The 17,524-nt window shown below is 54.1% G+C and overlaps 2 protein-coding genes across 2 annotated transcripts; one reads left to right on the top strand and one right to left on the bottom strand.

Moving 5' to 3' along the window:
- Positions 1-203: 203 nt before the first annotated feature.
- On the bottom strand, positions 204-1,766 carry HPDL (4-hydroxyphenylpyruvate dioxygenase like). Its single transcript, XM_038760595.1, has one exon. It carries the CDS (start codon positions 1,607-1,609, stop codon positions 470-472), a length of 1,140 nt encoding a protein of 379 aa, XP_038616523.1. The 5' UTR covers positions 1,610-1,766; the 3' UTR covers positions 204-469.
- Positions 1,767-10,078: 8,312 nt separating this feature from the next.
- Positions 10,079-13,868, top strand: LOC119940356 (selenoprotein Pb-like). Its single transcript, XM_038760586.1, has 4 exons — positions 10,079-10,334; positions 11,846-12,058; positions 12,897-13,023; positions 13,265-13,868. The coding sequence occupies exons 1-4, from the start codon at positions 10,117-10,119 to the stop codon at positions 13,493-13,495; spliced, it is 789 nt and encodes a 262-aa protein (XP_038616514.1). The 5' UTR covers positions 10,079-10,116; the 3' UTR covers positions 13,496-13,868.
- Positions 13,869-17,524: the final 3,656 nt, after the last annotated feature.

The raw sequence follows: 17,524 nt of genomic DNA, 5'->3' as shown, positions 1-17,524 counted from the left end.
GGGTGGAGCTGGTCCCCAGTAGCCCGGGGCAGGGCCCGGTTTGAACCCAGAGCTGGTTTCACAGGCGGGAGCGGTCCCTGAAGTGAGCAAAGTGGGGAGAAAGAGCCAGGGGCTTCCTAGGGTCATCTCGGCCAGAGCTAACCCCAGTAGCCCCGGGACTTGGACGGCTAAAGGAACACCATTTCTCAACTGACCACCCCAGCCAAGCTCTCGGCACAAGACTTTAATCAATCCATTCCACTACACCCACGTTGGGAAGGGGAGAGGGTGGAAGCGGGGGGGCAACTGGAGGTTACCCTGAAGCCCAGACCTTTGGGGTCGCCTGCAGGCCCTTCCCCCTCGAAACCCCAATTCCTCTTCCTTTCAGAGTCGGTGGGGCGGTTACGGGGGTGTCTTCAGGTGGCTCCGCAGCAGTGTGGGTTTCCCCGCCGCGGACCGGCGAGGAGCAGGGCCCCTGGGGAGCCGCGGCCTACCCCGCCCGGCCCGCAGAGCGGCCCACGGAGTCCTGCACGGCCTGCCACAGAGCCCGGATGTTGCCCTGGCCGAAGCCGGCCGCCCCCTGCCTCTGGATCAGCTCCAGGAAGAAGGTCTCCTCGGGGAAGAGGGGCTTGGTGAACACCTGGAGCAGAAAGCGCCGGCCCAGCGCCTCCCCCCCGTCCAGCAGGATCCCGTGCCGGGCCAGCTGCCCGGGCTCGTGCCCGGCCCCTCGGATCTGCTCCTCCTTGCCCTCCCGGAGGTAGTAGGCGGCGGGAGGGGCCACGAGCCCGGCCCCGGCGGCGACCGCCCCCCCGGCGGCCTCCACGATGTCCGGGGTGTAGAGGCCGACGTGCTGCAGGCCGGGCCCCCCGTGGCGAGCCAGGAAGAGCTCCACCTGGTCCCGCCCGTCCCCGGGCAGGGACTCGGCCAGCACCAGGGTCGGGACGGGGCCGTCGGGGGGCCCCCGCAGCGCGGCCAGCCGCAGCCCCCCGGCTCCGGCCCGCACCACCAGGCCTCGCCCCGGGCGGTCCCCCCGGCCCAGCGGGAACCGGCGGAAGCCCAGGCAGCTCTCGTACCAGCGCGAGAGGGAGGGCGAGCTGCCCCTCGGGCAGGCCACGGTCACGTGGTCCACGTGGCTGACCCAGCCGGGAGGCTCGGGGGGCCCCCGGGGTGGGCCCGGCGGGCCGAAGCCGGGGAGGAACGGTCCCCGGAAGCCAGAGCGATCCAGCAGGGTGTGGCTGAGGTTGCCCACGGGCGCCCGCACCACGGCGTAGGTGGCCGCGCCGTCCTCGTCCCTCACCGTGGTGGGAGCCACGGCCACGCGGCAGCCCAGTGCCCCCAGGGCCCGGGCGGCCCCCGGCACGTCGCCCACCTCAAAGCAGAGGTTGGAAGCGGTGGGCACCGCGTGGCAGGGGTCCAGGCCGTAGAGCGGCTCCTCTCCCCCGGCCCGGCCGCTCCCTTCGTTGACCAGGAAGACGGCCGCTCCGCTGCGCAGGGCCACCTGCCTCCAGGCCGGGCTCTCCCGCACGGCCAGGGCGCGGAAGCGGAAGTGCCGCTGCAGGTCCCGGGCCAGGCGGTGCCCGGCGGGCACGTGGAAGGAGATGTGGCAGAGGCGGCACACGGGAGCCGCCATGGAGGAGGCCCAACCCAGCTGGGAGGGAGGTGAGTGCGGCCGGAGGGCGAGGCTTCAAGGTCGGCTGTGGGTCAAGGGTTCAAATGCTACCAAAGGGGGGGTCCTAGGAGGCGCTGTCCCCCCCTAGGGTCGGGGTTCGAGTCCTGCCAGGCTCCCTTGGGCGGGAGGAGGGCTGACCTTGGGAGGCCCGGGGAAGGATGGGGCTGCCACGTGCGGGCCGGCCGGCAGGGGGCGGAGCTAAAACGGGGGCGCGAGACTGAAGAGGGGGCGTGGCTCGGGTATGGGCCAATGAGGTGGAGGGGGTCGGGCGCGAGACCGAAGAGGGGGCGTGGCTAGGGAGTGGGCCAATGAGGCGGGAGGGGGTCGGGCGCGAGACCGAAGAGGGGGCGTGGCTAAGGAGTGGACCAATGAGGCGGGAGTGGGCGGGGCGCGCGATTGAAGAGGGGGCTTGGCTAAGGAGTGGACCAATGAGGCGGAGGGTGGGCGGGGTTATGACAAAGGCGCGAAATTAAGGAGTGGGCGGGGCTACGAGGGACGCGCGAGGCGGACTGAGGCTGCGCGGAGGGCGCTCAGGGAGGTGGGCGGGGCCAATCGGGGCGTGGCCAATCGGGGCGCGGCTGCGTGGGGGCGTGGCCAATCAGGGCGCGGCTGGGAGGGCGGCCTCGTGTTCCCTCAGGGAGCGGTGAGTCGGCATTTCCGGCTCAGGCCTGAGGCGCCAGGTGCCTCAGTTCATTCATTCATTCATTCATTCAGTCGTATTTATTGAGCGCTTACTGTGTGCAGAGCACTGGACTAAGCGCAAGTTGGCAACAGATAGAGTGGGCTCACAGTCTAGAAGGGGACTCAGTTTCCCCCGTGGGGCCTTGGCACAGGTGAGGGACGATGCCTCGCCGCCATCCCTAATGGCTAATCAATGGGAGCTGAGGTAAACCAGCCCATCTCTTAGAGCCCTCATGGCTGCCAGGCTCTGTTAAGCCCAGCGCTTAGAACAGTGCTTGGCACATTGTAAGCGCTTAAAAAATACAATAGAGAAGCAGCGTGGCTCAGTGGAAAGAGCAAGGGCTTTGGAGTCAGAGGTCATGGGTTCAAATCCCCACTCCACCACTTGTCAGCTGTGTGACTTTGGGCAAGTCGCTTCGCTTCTCTGGGCCTCAGTTATGTCGTCTGTAAAATGGGGATTGACTGTGAGCCCCCCGTGGGACAAACTGATCACCTTGTATGCCCCCAGCGCTTAGAACAGTGCTTTGCACATAGTAAGCGCTTAACAAATGCCACCATCATCATTATTATTATTCTCTCTGCCTCAGTTCCCTCATTTGTAAAACGGGGATGAAGACTGTGAGCCCCAGGTGGGACAACCTGGTCACCTTGTAACCTCCCCAGCGCTTAGAACAGTGCTTTGTACATAGTAAGCGCTTAATAAATGCCATTATTATTATTTTTGTTAAACAGTGCAGATCCTCCCCCCAGACCATAGTCTCGGGGCAGACATACAGGAATAAAGGTCAATACAAACAAACTTAGCAATCAAAAAGTCACATTAAATAGCTAATTCAGTCATTTCTGACTTCCAAGCCCATACTCTTTCCGCTGAGCCACGCTGCTTCTCCGATTTGGCCATTTTTTTTCTCCACTGATTTGACCAATCTGAGATTATCAGTTCATCAATAATAACTCATCAATAATGGGCCTCCACACATAGAATCATATAATTTTTCTAAAAAGCATTCTGTCCCCGTTTCCCCACTCCTCAAGAACCTCCGGTGGTCACCTGTTTACCTCAGTATCAAACAAATTCCTGAATATAGGCCCTCAATCACCTTGCCTCTTCCTCCTCCTCCCTTACCTCTACGACAACCCAGCTGACACACTTGGCTCCACTAATCTACTGAAAGCTCACCTCCTCCTGGACGCCTTCCCAGACTGAGCCCCCTTTTCCTCTCTCCTCCCCATCGCCCCGACTCCCTTCCTCTTCTCTACCCTCCTCCCCGCACTTGTGTATATAGGTACACATTTATTATTCTATTAATTTTATTAATGATGTGTAGAGATCTAGAATTCGATTTATTTTGATGCTTTTGATGCCTGTCTACTTGTTTTATTTTGTTTTATGAATAATAATGATAATGGTATTCGTTGTTTTGTTGTCTGTCTCCCCCCTTCTAGACTGTGAGCCTGTTGTGGGCAGGGATTGTAACTATCTGTTGCCGAACTGTACTTTCCAAGCGCTTAGTACGGTGCTCTGCATATAGTAAACGCTCAATAAATCAGATTGAATGAATTTATTACACCACAGATCCCTCCCCTTAATCTTGCCTCTGGCCTGGAAGTTCAGCAGACCATCACTCTCCCCACCTTCAAGGCCGTTAAAATCCCGCCTCCTCCAAGAGGCCTTCCCTGACTAAACCCTCATTTCCCCAATCCCTCTCCCTTCAGTGTCACATTTGCATTGGCTCTGAACCCTTTATTCACCCCACCCTCAGGCAAATAGCCCCGCCTGTCCATTATCAGTAATTAATAATGATGGCATTTATTAAGCGCTCACTATGTGCTGGGGAGGTTACAAGGTGATCAGGTTGCCCCACAGGGGGCTCACAGTCTTAATCCCCTTTTTACAGATGAGGGAACTGAGGCCCAGAGAAATGAAGTGACCTGCCCAAAGTCACACAGCTGACAATTGGCGGAGCCGGGATTTGAACCCATGACCTCTGACTCCAAAGCCCGGGCTCTTTCCACTGAGCCACGCTGCTTCTCTGTGTCTTATCTGTATCTCTGTAAAATCAATCCGTAATTGATTTTAATGTTTCTAAATTGTGAGACTCTTGTGGGCAGGAAGTACGTCTACCAACTCTTATATTGTACTCTCTCAATTGCTTAAGACTGTACTCTGCACTCAATAAATATGATTGATTGATAATTAAGGAAAGAAAGATTACCTGAGGTCCAAGCCAGGAGTCCCCCCAGCCTCAAAGGGGGGAGCTGTGAATGCTCACATCCGGTAATAACCGTGGTAGTTGTTAAGTGCTTGCTGTGTGCCAGGCACTGTACTAAGCGCTGGGGTGGATACAGGCAAATTGGGTTGGACACAGTCCCTGGTATGGGGCTCACAGTCTCAATCTCCATTTCACAGATGAGGTAACTGAGGCACGGAGAAGTTAAATGACTTGCCCAAGACCACACAGCAGACGAGTGGCGGAGCCGAGATTCGAGCGTCGTGACCCCTCTTAGACGGTAAGCCCCCCTGACATAGGGTCCGTGTCTAATTCCCACCCGTGTTGTCTCTCCCGGTGCTTAGAACAGTGCTCTGCACACAACAGTGAGCGCTTAGTAAATATTATTATTACTACTACTACTACTACTAATAATAATAATAATTATTATTATTATTAATATAATTATAATAATAATTATTATTATTAATATAATTATAATAATAATTATTATTATAATAATTATTGCCCCCAATCTGTGTTAAAACTCGAGCCAAACCTTACCACCTTTCCCCTTCTCTCCCTCAGCCTTTGCTCCCAGCCCCCGGCCTCCCTCATTCATTCATTCAATCGTATTTATTGAGCGCTTACTGTGTGCAGAGCACTGTACTAAGCGCTTGGGAAGTACAACCCCGGCTGGTTACAGACCAGGCTGGCTACAGAAAGCTCTAGTTGCCCTTCGTCTTTCAAGGCATCTGTTTGCTGCTCAGAAAGCAGATGCCAAGATCAATCAATCAATCAATCAATCGTATTTATTGAGAACTTACTGTGTGCAGAATGCCGTACTAAGTGCCCGTTATGGGCAGAGATTGTCTCTCTTTATTGCTTAGTACAGTGGTCTGCGCACAGTAAGCGCTCAATAAATGCTATTGAATGAATGAATATAATACAACAGAATGAGCAGACGCATTCTCTTCTCATAACAAGCTTACAGTCTAGAGGGGGAGAAGGACATTAATCTGACTAAATAGGTAATTTATAATATATAATGTAAAGATTTGGACGCAAAAGCTTACAGTCTAGAGGGGGAGACGGACATTAATCTGAATAAATAGGTAATTTATAATATATAATGTAAAGATTCGGACGCAGAAGCTTACAGTCTAGAGGGGGAGACGGACATTAATCTGAATAAATAGGTAGTTTATAATATATAATGTAAAGATTCGGACGCAGAAGCTTACAGTCTAGAGGGGGAGACGGACATTAATCTGAATAAATAGGTAATTTATAATATATAATGTAAAGATTCGGACGCAGAAGCTTACAGTCTAGAGGGGGAGACGGACATTAATCTGAATAAATAGGTAATTTATAATACATAATGTAAAGATTTGGACGCAGAAGCTTACAGTCTAGAGGGGGAGACGGACAGTAATCTGAATAAATAGGTAATTTATAATATATAATGTAAAGATTTGGACGCAAATGCTGTGGGGTTGGGGGCCGGGTGAATGTCCCGGGTGGGAGGGGAAGGAGGGTGTGTTAAGGGAGAGAGGAGAACACTGAGGCCCTGGCAAATAAGCGGAATTTATAATATATAATGTAAAGATTTGGACGCAAAAGCTTACAGTCTAGAGGGGGAGATGGACATTAATCTGAATAAATAGACAATTTATAATATATAATGTAAAGATTTGGACGCAAATGCTGTGGGGTTGGGGGCCGGGCGAATATCCCGGGGCGGGAGGGGAAGGAGGGGGCGTTAAGGGAGAGAGGAGAACACTGAGGCCCTGGCAGATAAGCGGAATTTATAATATATAATGTAAAGATTTGGACGCAAAAGCTTACAGTCTAGAGGGGGAGATGGACATTAATCTGAATAAATAGGTAATTTATAATATATAATGTAAAGATTTGGACAGAAATGCTGTGGGGTTGGGGGCCGGGTGAATATCCCGGGCGGGAGGGGAAGGAGGGGGCATTAAGGGAGAGAGGAGAACACTGAGGCCCTGGCAGATAAGCGGAATTTATAATATATAATGTAAAGATTTGGACGCAAAAGCTTACAGTCTAGAGGGGGAGATGGACATTAATCTGAATAAATAGGTAATTTATCATATATAATGTAAAGATTTGGACGCAAATGCTGTGGGGTTGGGGCCCGGGTGAATATCCCGGGCGGGAGGGGAAGGAGGGGGCGTTAAGGGAGAGAGGAGAACACTGAGGCCCTGGCAGATAAGCGGCGCAAATATTTGTCCAGAGTCAGCCCCAGAGGATCTCGGGAACATTAACCAGACGACCCCGGTGGTAGCGGGTTCAGGGTCTCTCCTTCCCCCCCCCGGAATGTGTCCCTGGGGCCGAGAGGTGGAACGGGACTCCTTCCCACCCCCACGGTAGTAGCAGGAGGAATACTTATTGAACGCTCACTTGGGCAAGTCACTTTACTGCGCCTCAGTTACCTCATCTGCAAAATGGGCAGTGAGACTGTGAGCCCCGCGGGTGCCAGGGACTGTGCCCAACCCGATTTGCTTGTAACCACCCCAGCGCTTAGTACAGTGCTTGGCACAGAGTAAGTGCCTAACAAATACCTTCTAGACTGTGGGTAGGGACTGTCTCTATATGTTGCCAACTTGTACTTCCCAAGCGCTTAGTACAGTGCTCTGCACACAGTAAGCGCTCAATAAATCCGATTGATAAATACCACACTTATTAGCATGGCTCAGTGGAAAGAGCCCGAGCTTGGGAGTCAGAGGTCGTGGGTTCTGATCCCGGCTCCGCCGCTTGTCAGCTGCGTGACTTCGGGCAAGTGATTTGACTTCTCTGTGCCTCAGTGACCTCATCTGGAAAATGGGGATGAAGACTGTGAGCCCCACGTGGGACAACCTGATCACCTTGTATCCCCCCCCAGCGCTTAGAACAGTGCTTCGCACATAGTAAGCGCTTAACAAATACCATTATTATTATTATTATTATTGGGGCATTCCCGCTTGGGAAGTATGAAACAAAACAAAGAAGTCAAACGTTCCCTGTCCACAAGAAGCTTGCACTCTAATGGGGAAGCAGGCATAAAAATATGGACAAATAGAGTGGTCAAGATTAATAATGGAATGTGCAGTGAATTGATGTATATACCAAAGTGATGGAATTGGGAATAAATTAGTTCATACAGACTAGATGCTGGGCTTCTATGACTTAGGGTGCTGCTGAGAAACAGTGCGGCCCAGTAGACAGGGCACGGGTCTGGGAGATAGAGGACCTGGGTTCTAATCCTGCCTCCACCACACGCCTGCTTTGCGAACCTGGGTAAGTCACTTAATTTCTCCAGGCGTCGGTTCCCTCATCTGTAAAATGGGAATTAAGATGGTGAACCCCATGTGGGGCAGGATCCTGATTATCTTATATCTCCCCCATTGCTTAGAACAGCGCCCGGCATATAGTAAGCGCTTAACAAATATCATCATTATTATTATCCGGGGGCCCAGGCCCGGGAGGCTGGTGGTTGCCCCTGTCTAGCTCCCCATCCAGCTCCCCCAGCTCCGCTCCCCACCTACTCCTGGGCGGGGTTGGCCTTGGGGGAGGGGGAAGATAAAGGGGGGAGGTGAGGACCAGAGAGCCCAGGATGGGCAGAGGTCAGTTGGGCTTCAGAGAGAACCGCGGTGGACGGGACGGACCCACCTCCAGGCCCCGGTATCTCCTCTTTCTCTTTTTCTGCTTGAAGGTTCCCTCCGCCGTCGCTTCCAGCTCTGTCTCTTGCAGGGTTGGGAGAAAGAAAAGGCAAGGGACTTTGCGTGGGGTTTGGGAAAGAGGAAAGATGGGAGCGAGCACCCATCTCCAGCCTGCTCTCTGCCTGGGAAACCCCTCGGGTCTCTGATTCTGGGGGGTGGCGAGTGAGTGAACCGGTTCTGTTTTGGTGTACATCTCCTCTGGGGAGCCCAAGGTTGTCCTTATTCATCTGGGAGGGGAGAGGAAGGGGTATGCAGGGTTAGACGGGGCTGACCAGGGGGCAGGGTCACTCCCGAGGGAAAGCTGAGAGGAAGGACAGGTGCCCAGGTTCAAAGGTCGGTGTCCTCTGTGTCCACGGCTGCCTCCTCTGGGGCTCAGCCTGGGGGTGGGGGCAGTTCGGTGGCACAGTCTAGAGCTGAATAAGCTGGTGGGGGAAGGGGCGGGAGCCATTCTTAGGCCTTCCCCAGCCCAGGTGCTGGCTCTCCGACAGCCTCTCTTTTGAGTCACACGTTCGTTGAGCATCTCTTCCCTCCCACTAACCCATCTCCTGGGCCCTGGTTCTGGGTCTGCCTGCTGAGAAACCCCCGGAAATCCTCCATACCGCGCGCATCCTCCCCTCCTGACTTCCTCCTGGCCCCAACTCCCTTCTTCCCTTTCTCCTCCCGCAAGCTCCCTCACCGGCATCTCGGCCTCTCCTGCCGTGTTTCCCCGCTGGGGCTGCTGAGCTCTGGGGCCTGAATTCTGTTTGTGAAAATCCCACGACTGGGACTCCCCCATCCCCCTGCCTCCCCTCCTATTCCTCCTCGTCCTCCTCTCCCCGTTCCCCTTCTTCTCCTCCTCTTCTTCCTTCTCTTCGTCTTCCTCCTCTTCTCACTTCATCTCCCCCTACTCGTCCTCCTCCTTCTCCTCCTCCAGCAGCAGCAGGAGCAGCAGCGGCAGCAGGAACACAAGCGGCTTTGAGATCTCAAGAGAAAACACCCAGGGCCCGGGCCGGCCTGGGACAAAGCCCCTTTGTTTCCAGCCAACAGTTGGGGGACTGTTCGGCCCCAGGGGGCCTCGCCAACCAAGGGTCGGGGGGGATCTGGGCCGCTGACCCTGCAGCAGGCTGCCGAACCCCCCACCCCCCCCCCCAGCCCCGTGTCCCACCCCACACCCCCACCCTGCCATCACGCCACCCCTCCTCAGCCCCCATTTGTCTGGGTTCTGGGCTGGGCCTGGGACTGGCCTTTTCCCTGCTCTCCATCTTCTGCTCTTCCTGCCGCACAGACCCCCAGGCCCCCCGAAGCCTGGCCTCGGAGGCAGGGGGAGCCAGGGACAGGTAGAGGATTCTGAGAAATGGAGAGTTGAAACAAGTGCCCAACTCTTCCCACCCGCCACCCTTGATCCCCCATGAGACCCCGAACTGGGTTCTCTGACTGACTCCCAGCTCTGTGGACAGAGCCAGGGCCTGGATTCCAGAAGGAACCCGGCTCCGACACTTTCTGTTATGTGACCTTGGGCAAGTCACTTCTCGGGGCCTCAGTTCCATCATCTGTAAGTGGGGATTAAGACTGTGAACCCCACGTGGGACAGGGACTGTGTCCGACCCGATTTGCCGGCATCTCCCCCAGCGCTTCGTACTGTGCCCGGCACACGGTGAGCGCGTGACAAATACCACAGTTATTATTTACTGTTATTGTGGCTGGAGGAGGTTGGTTATTGGGTCGGCTGGGCTCTGCCCAGTTGAACAGAAAGTGGACGGTCTCAGCCCCGGAGAGGGAGCGGGGCAAGGCACCCCGCGAGGGGGGAGGGTGGAAATGCCAAGGGGCCCACCCCTGCCCGTCATCCCCTTCATTCCCCAGGTGGAAAAGGATGGCGGGGTCGGGCCTCCTCGGCCCGGCCCTGACGCTGGCCACCTTGTTGGCCCCGGCGGGGGCCCTGCCGGATTTGGAGAACGGGACGCGGATTTGCCAGCCGGCCCCGCGCTGGACGGTGAACGGGGTCGCCCCCATGGAGGGCACCCAGGGCCGGGTCACCGTGGTGGCCCTCCTGAAGGCCAGCTGACACTTCTGCCTCAAGCAAGCTGCCAGGTGGGGCCTGGGATGGCAGCGGGGAGGGGGGCTGGGTCGGCGGGAGAGCACTGGCAGAGGGGAGCAGACGGAGAGAGAGAGGCTGCGTTCTAATTCCAGCTCCGCCACTTGTCTACTGTGTGACGGGGGGCAAGTCCTTTCTCTTTTCTGTGCCTCAGTCACCTCAACTGTCGAATGGGGATTAAGACTGTGAGCCCAACGTGGGACAACCGGATTACCTTGTATTTACCCCAGCGCTTTGAACAATTCTTGGCACTTAGTAAGCGCTTAATCAACCAATCAATCAATCATATATTTATTGAGCGCTTACTGTGTGCAGAGCACTGTACTAAGCCCTTGGGAAGTACAAGTTGGCAACATATAGAGACAGTCATCATCATCATCATCATCATCAATCGTATTTATTGTGCGCTTACTGTGTGCAGAGCACTGTACTAAGCCCTTGGGAAGTACAAGTTGGCAACATATAGAGACAGTCATCATCATCATCATCATCATCAATCGTATTTATTGTGCGCTTACTGTGTGCAGAGCACTGTACTAAGCGCTTGGGAAGTACAAGTTGGCAACATATGGAGACAGTCCCTACCCAACAGTGGGCTCACAGACTAAAAGGGGGAGACAGAGAACAAAACCAAACATACTGACAAAATAAATTAAATAGAATAGATATGTACAAGTGAAATAAATAAATAGAGTAATAAATATGTACAAACATATATACATATATACAGGTGCTGTGGGGAAGGGAAGGAGGTAAGATGGTGGGGGTGGAGAGGGGGATGAGGGGGAGAGGAAGGAAGGGGCTCAGTCTGGGAGCCCCTTAACAAATACCATCGTCATTATTATTATTATTACAGTGCCTAGCACATAGTAAGTGCTTAACAAATATGTATACACATATATTATACTACATATTCTATTATATATGTATTATCTAATGAATGTATGTGTGTGTGTATGTGTTTATATATAAGCCGCAGGCAGTGGGGTCCGTGTGGTTCCCTCACCTCCTGCAGAAAAGAAGGAGGCGGTGCCCCTTCCTGGGCCCTCTGCCAGTGGAGGGTGGTGGGTGCCAGCTGAGCTGAATGCGCCTGGCTTGGGTCAAGCGCTTAGTACAGTGCTGTGCACACAGTAAGCGCTCAATAAATACGAATGATTGATTGGGGCTTGCCCAGGGTAGGGGAGAAGCAGTTCCCAGCTGACAAGGCCAGAGGGGCCGTGGGGTGATGATACTGAGGGGGGTAGACTGGAAGCTCAATGTGGGCAGGGAATGTGTCTGTTATAATGTTCTATTGTGCTCCTCCAAGCGCTTAGTACAGTGCTGCGCACACAGTAGGCGCTCAATAAATACGATTGACTGACTGCCTGACGGGAGGATCGGGCACGCACTGTGCGGTCCTGGGACTGCCTGCCCCGGCCGGCCCGAGTCGGGGTCCAGACGGGGGTTGGCGAGGGCAGGGCCGGATCCGCCCGCGGCCCCGGCCTGACCCCCGTCCCTCCCCACGCAGCCTCGGTGGGTTGCGGGACCGCCTGGCCGGCCGCGGGGCAGGGAATAGCAGCTTCCTCATCGTCAACGAAAGGGATCCCACCGCCCAGCTGCTGCACGCGGAGCTGGAGCGTCATGCCCCCCCCGGGGTGCCCGTCTATGCCCAGGATGGTCCCGACCCAGACGTCTGGAGCATCCTGGGCGGCGGCAAGGACGACTTCCTCGTCTACGACAGGTCAGGGCTGCTGGGCCGGGGAAGTCGGGGAGGGGGCGGCGAGGGTCCTTGGTCAGGTCTTAGCAGGCCGGGAGCCCCTCGCCCGGAAAGCGATCCCCATCCTAGGAGTGAGCCCTAGCTATAAGGCTCATCATGGGCGGAGGACGTGTCTGCTAATTCTGTTGTATTGGACTCTCCCAAGCGCTCAGTACAGTGCCTTGCACATAGTAAGCGCTCAGTGAGTACCACTGATTGATCGATTACGGTCTCTAGGCTTTAAAAGACCGTAATCCCGGCTCCCGGCTCTCGAATCCCGGCTCCGCCACATGTCTGCTCTGTGACCTTGGGCAAGTCGTTTCACTTCTCTGGGCCTCAGTGACCTCATTTGTAAAACAGGGATTAAGACTGTGAGCCCCACGTGGGACAACCCGATCACCTTGTATCCCCCCCAGCGCTTAGAACAGTGCTTCACACACAGTAAGCGCTTAACAAATGCCGTCATCATCATCATTATTATTATTATTATTTAAGCCCATCTCTAGACTATAAGCTCACTGTGAACAGGGACTGTGTCTGTTTATTGTCGTATTGTACTCTCCCAAGCGTTTAGTACAGCGCTCTGCATATAGTAAGCGCTCGATGAATGCCACTGATGGATCGATTACAGTCTCTAGACTTTAAGGTCGTTATGGGTGGGGAATGTGCTTATTTATTGTCATATTGTGCTCTCCCAAGTACACTGCTCTGCACATAGTAAGCGCCCAGTGAATAGTATTGATTGAGTGATTGGGTTGGGGGCCGGGGCCTCGGGGGCTGCGGTCACCCCCTGCCCAGGTGATCACCCGGCAGTTCCCAGCAGGTGTGGCCGTCTCACCTTCCACATCCAGCTGCCCTTCAGCTTCCTGCACTTCCCCTACGTGGAGGCCGCCGTGCTCTTCTCCCACCGGCATGATTTCTGCGGCAACTGCTCCTACTACGTCCCGCAGGTGGGGACCTTGGGGAGCGGCGGGAGGTCCAGGGGAGTCCGGGCGAGCTGGGAGATCTTTAGGGTGGGCTCAATCAGTCAATCCTCACTGAGCGCTTACCGCATGCAGAGCACCGTATTAAGAGTTGGTAGACATCCCTGCCCACAGTGAGGTAAAGTCTGTGGGACAGGGCGGGTTCCCTGACCCCGTGTCTGGCGGCTCCACGGGCAGGGGTGAGGGTCTCCGCGTTGCCCCCCGTCAGGTGAACGACACAGCCACGCGGGAGTCGGAGCTGGAGAAGTCGCCCAGCGCCCCCACGGAAGAGCCAGAGGGACCCCCGGTCCGGGAGCCTGGCACGCCCCAGTCTCAGGACCCTACAGGCCCCCTCTCCGGGGTCCTCCTCGAGGGCAAGGAGAACAAAACCATCCCTCAGAAGACCCCCCTCCAGGCTCACCCCCGGAAGCCTTCCCATTCCCGGGGGGCCCTTGACTAGGCTTGGAATGAGTCTCCAGAACCCACCAGGCCTCCCCACACCCGCTGTGCCCGGCCCTGGGCCCCACCGCTGCTCCTCATCCTAGGCTTGGGCTCCTCCCGGGCCCGGCTCCTTCCCACCCGTCCCTCCACCGAGGGTGAGCCTTCCCTCGACCCCTGCTCCCGCCTCACACTCATGACGTCCGCAGTGTCAACCGGCCCGCCGGGCACCGTGGGCTGATGCCCGTTGAGGCAGAGGGGCGGAGGGGAGGGCAGAGCTCTGCCCTGCAGGGGCCGTATCCCCCCAAACCAGAGGGCCCGGGAGCATGCTGGAAATGGGATGGGAGCCGGGGCCCGGTCTGAGGGAGATGGTCAATAAATTTCTCCGCCGTACATCCGACGATTCATCCTCAGCCGCCACCCCGGGGTGGGTTTCCCCGGGCAGCACCGTTCTTTGATCCCAAACCCCTCCAAGGAAGCAGCGTGGTCTCATGGAAAGAATCCGGGCCTGGGGGTCGGAGGACCTGACTTCTCATCCCAGCTCTGCCACTTGTCTTCTGTGTGACCTTCATCAAGTCACTTAACTTCTCTGAGCCTCAGTTCTCTCGTCTGTAAAACGGGGATTAAGACTGGGGGCCTCATTTGGGACATAGACAGTGTCCAACCTGATTAAGCACAGAGAAGCAGCGTGCCATAGTGGAAAGAGCCCGGGCTTGGGAGTCAGAGGTCGTGGGTTCTAATCCCGGCTCCGCCGCTTGTCTGCTGTGGCACTTTGGGCAAGTCACTTCACTTCTCTGTGCCTCAGTTTCCTCATCTAAACGGGGATTAAGACTGTGAGCCCCATGTGGGACAACCTGATTACCTTCTATCTCCCCCAGCACTTTGAGCAGTGCTTGGCATATAGTAAATGTGTAACAAATGCCGTCATCATCATCATTAAGCTTGTATAATAATGATAGCATTTATTAAGAGAAGCGGCGTGGCTCAGTGGGAAGAGCCCGGGCTTTGGAGTCAGAGGTCATGGGTTCGAATCCCGGCTCTGCCAATTGTCAGCCGTGTGACTTTGGGCAAGTCACTTCACTTCTCTGGGCCTCGGTTACCTCATCTGTAAAATGGGGATTAAGACTGTGAGCCCCACGTGGGACAACCTGATCCCCTTGCATCCCCCCCAGTGCTTAGAACAGTGCTTTGCACATAGTAAGCGCTCAATAAATATGATTGAATGGAATGGATTGAGCGCTTACTATGTGCAAAGCACTGTTCTAAGCGCTGGGAAGGTTACAAGGTGATCAGGTAGTGCCTCGTGGGGCTCACAGTCTTAATCCCCATTTTACAGATGAGGGAACTGAGGCACAGAGAAGTTAAATGAGTTGCCCAAAGTCACACAGCTGACAATTGGCGGAGCCGGGATTTGAACCCAGGACCTCTGACTCCAAAGCCCATGCTCTTTCCAACCCAGAGCTTAGTACTGCACCCGGCACAGAGTAAGCACTTAAGTTTGTTGAGGGCAGGGAACGTGTCTGCTAATTCTGTTGTACTGGACTCTCCCAAGTGCTTGCTACAGTGCTCTGCGCATAGTAAGCACTCAATAAATATGATCGATTGATTAACAAATGCCATTAAAAAAAAGCTGCCCGTCACCCTGGAGAGGTTGGCAGGTTAGCAGGGGGGCAGTTTTCAATCTGGCCAGGAGAAGGCAATCAATCAATCAATCAATCAATCGTATTTATTGAGCGCTTACTGTGTGCAGAGCACTGTACTAAGCGCTTGGGAAGTCCAAGTTGGCAACATATAGAGACAGTCCCTACCCAACAGTGGGCTCACAGTCTAAAAGGGGGAGACAGAGAACAAAACCAAACATACTAACAAAATAAAATAAATAGAATAGATCAGGCAAGCCGGGGCCGCTGGGCAGGGGTCAGTGTCCCCTTGGCCGGAGGTGACCCAACCCTCCTTTTCAGAAGGGCTGGACAGACCGAGGAGGCTTATGCCTACTTTTCCGCCCGGAGCCTGCCGGCTCCCGACCTTGAGGCTCTGATCCAAGGTCAGCCCTAATCCCTGGAATTGGCTCGGCGCTCTGGTAGTGTTTTCCAAAGGTTTTCACGTTTCTGATTTCACTCCATCCTGGCGACGTCCCTGGTAGGAGACCATTTTACCCTCTTACCGGGGGCAGTCAGTGGGACCCTGAAAATTAAAAGAAAAACACTGCGGGCGGGCTACAGCCGTGAAATGGGGATTCAGTACCTGTTCCCCCTCCTACTTAGACTGTGAGCCCTGTGAAAGACAGGAATTGTGTCCAGCCTGATTATATTGTAACTTTCCCAGTGCCTGGCACATACTAAACACTTATCAATCAATCAATCGTATTTATTGAGCGCTTACTGTGTGCAGAGCGCTGTACTAAGCGCTTGGGAAGTCCAAGTTGGCAACATATAGAGACGGTCCCTACCCAACAGCGGGCTCACAGTCTAGAAGGGGGAGACAGAGAACAAAACCAAACATATTAACAAAATGAAATAAATAGAATAGATATGTACAAGTAAAATAAATAGAGTAATAAATAAATAGAGTAATACTTAACAAATACCGCTATTATTATTATTAATATTATAATTATTAATATTATTATCAATGTGCCACGCTCCTGTCAGCCTACTTAATTGTTGCATTCTATGCCCCAAGGTCAGCACAACTGGCATTGTTTGATGTTTAGCTCTCTCCTCTTCTTTCTCCTTCAGCTCTCTCTCTCTCTCTCTTTCATGGTAATTGTTAAGCGCTTATTACTCTATTTATTTTTCTTGTTCCTATCTATTCTATTTATTTTATTTTGTTAGTATGGTTTTATTCTCTGTCTCCCCCTTTTAGACTGTGAGCCCACTGTTGGGTAGGGACTGTCTCTATATGTTGCCAATTTGTACTTCCCAAGTGCTTAGTACAGTGCTCTGCACACAGTAAGCGCTCAATAAATACGATTGATGATGATGATGATGATGTGCCAGACGCTGTACTGAGCTCTGGAGTAGATACAAACTAATCAGATTGGAGACAGTTCACATACCATGTGGGGCTCACAGTCTTAATCCCCGTTTTCCAGACGAGGGAACTGAGGCCCAGAGAAGTGAAGTGACTTGCCCCAGGTCCCCCAGCGGGCAGGTGGTGGGGCTGGGATTAGAACTCAGGTCCTTTGACTCCCAGGCCGTGCTTTTCCCACTAGACCACGCTGTTTCTCTCTGTCTAGGTCTCTGGCTCTCTGTTTCTCTTTCCAGCTTTGACCTCTCCGCATCCCGTCCCTCGCTTGTCCTCTCCCCTGGAAGAAAAACCGACTCCCGAAGCTTATTACTTTCTCAGTGGTATAGAAAAAGAGGCAGAGAGAGAAGGAGAGGAGTCTACACATTTATTCTATTTATTTTATTTTGTTAGTATGTTTGGTTTTGTTTTCTGTCTCCCCCTTCTAGACTGTGAGCCCACTGTTGGGTAGGGACTGTCTCTATATGTTGCCAACTTGGACTTCCCAAGCGCTTAGTACAGTGCTCTGCACACAGTAAGCGCTCAATAAATACGATTGATTGATTGATGTCCCCGCTTGACGGTTGTTAATACTGATCCAGACTGGAAGGGAGGCCTGAGCCGAGGAGGAGGGGGGGGGGTCTTCTTTGCAGAAGGCTTAGGGGAATGGGGAGGTGCAAGTTTGTGAAGGTCTGGTGCTTTGGAGAACTTCCATTCATTCATTCATTTGTCTTTTTTGAGCTCCTACTGTGCGCAGAGCACTATACTAAGCACTTGGGAGAGTGCAATACAAGCCAGAGGCATCTGTGTGTTTTTGTGTGTACATGACTGTGTGTGAGTCTTCTCCCTTGCGCACGCCAGGGAAGGGTTGGTGTCCACAGCACCAGGGTGTGAAAAAGTGGGGTTGGGTTGGGCCACGAAGGTGGGAGGAATCCCTTTCTTGGGTGCCTGATTGGCCATGTTTTTTTTTTTATGGTATTTGCTAAGCGCTCACTATGTGCTAGGCACTGTTCTGGTGTAGATACAATTTAATCAGGTTGGAAAC

This window comes from Tachyglossus aculeatus, chromosome 18 (assembly GCF_015852505.1).
Source record: "Tachyglossus aculeatus isolate mTacAcu1 chromosome 18, mTacAcu1.pri, whole genome shotgun sequence".
Taxonomy (NCBI): Eukaryota; Metazoa; Chordata; class Mammalia; order Monotremata; family Tachyglossidae; genus Tachyglossus; species Tachyglossus aculeatus.
This window is presented reverse-complemented; position numbering and strand designations above follow the sequence as displayed.

Coding starts and splice junctions, on each gene's coding strand:
- HPDL (XM_038760595.1), bottom strand. CDS start 1,609: ATGGCGGCTCCCGTGTGCCGCCTCTGCCACATCTCCTTCCACGTGCCC.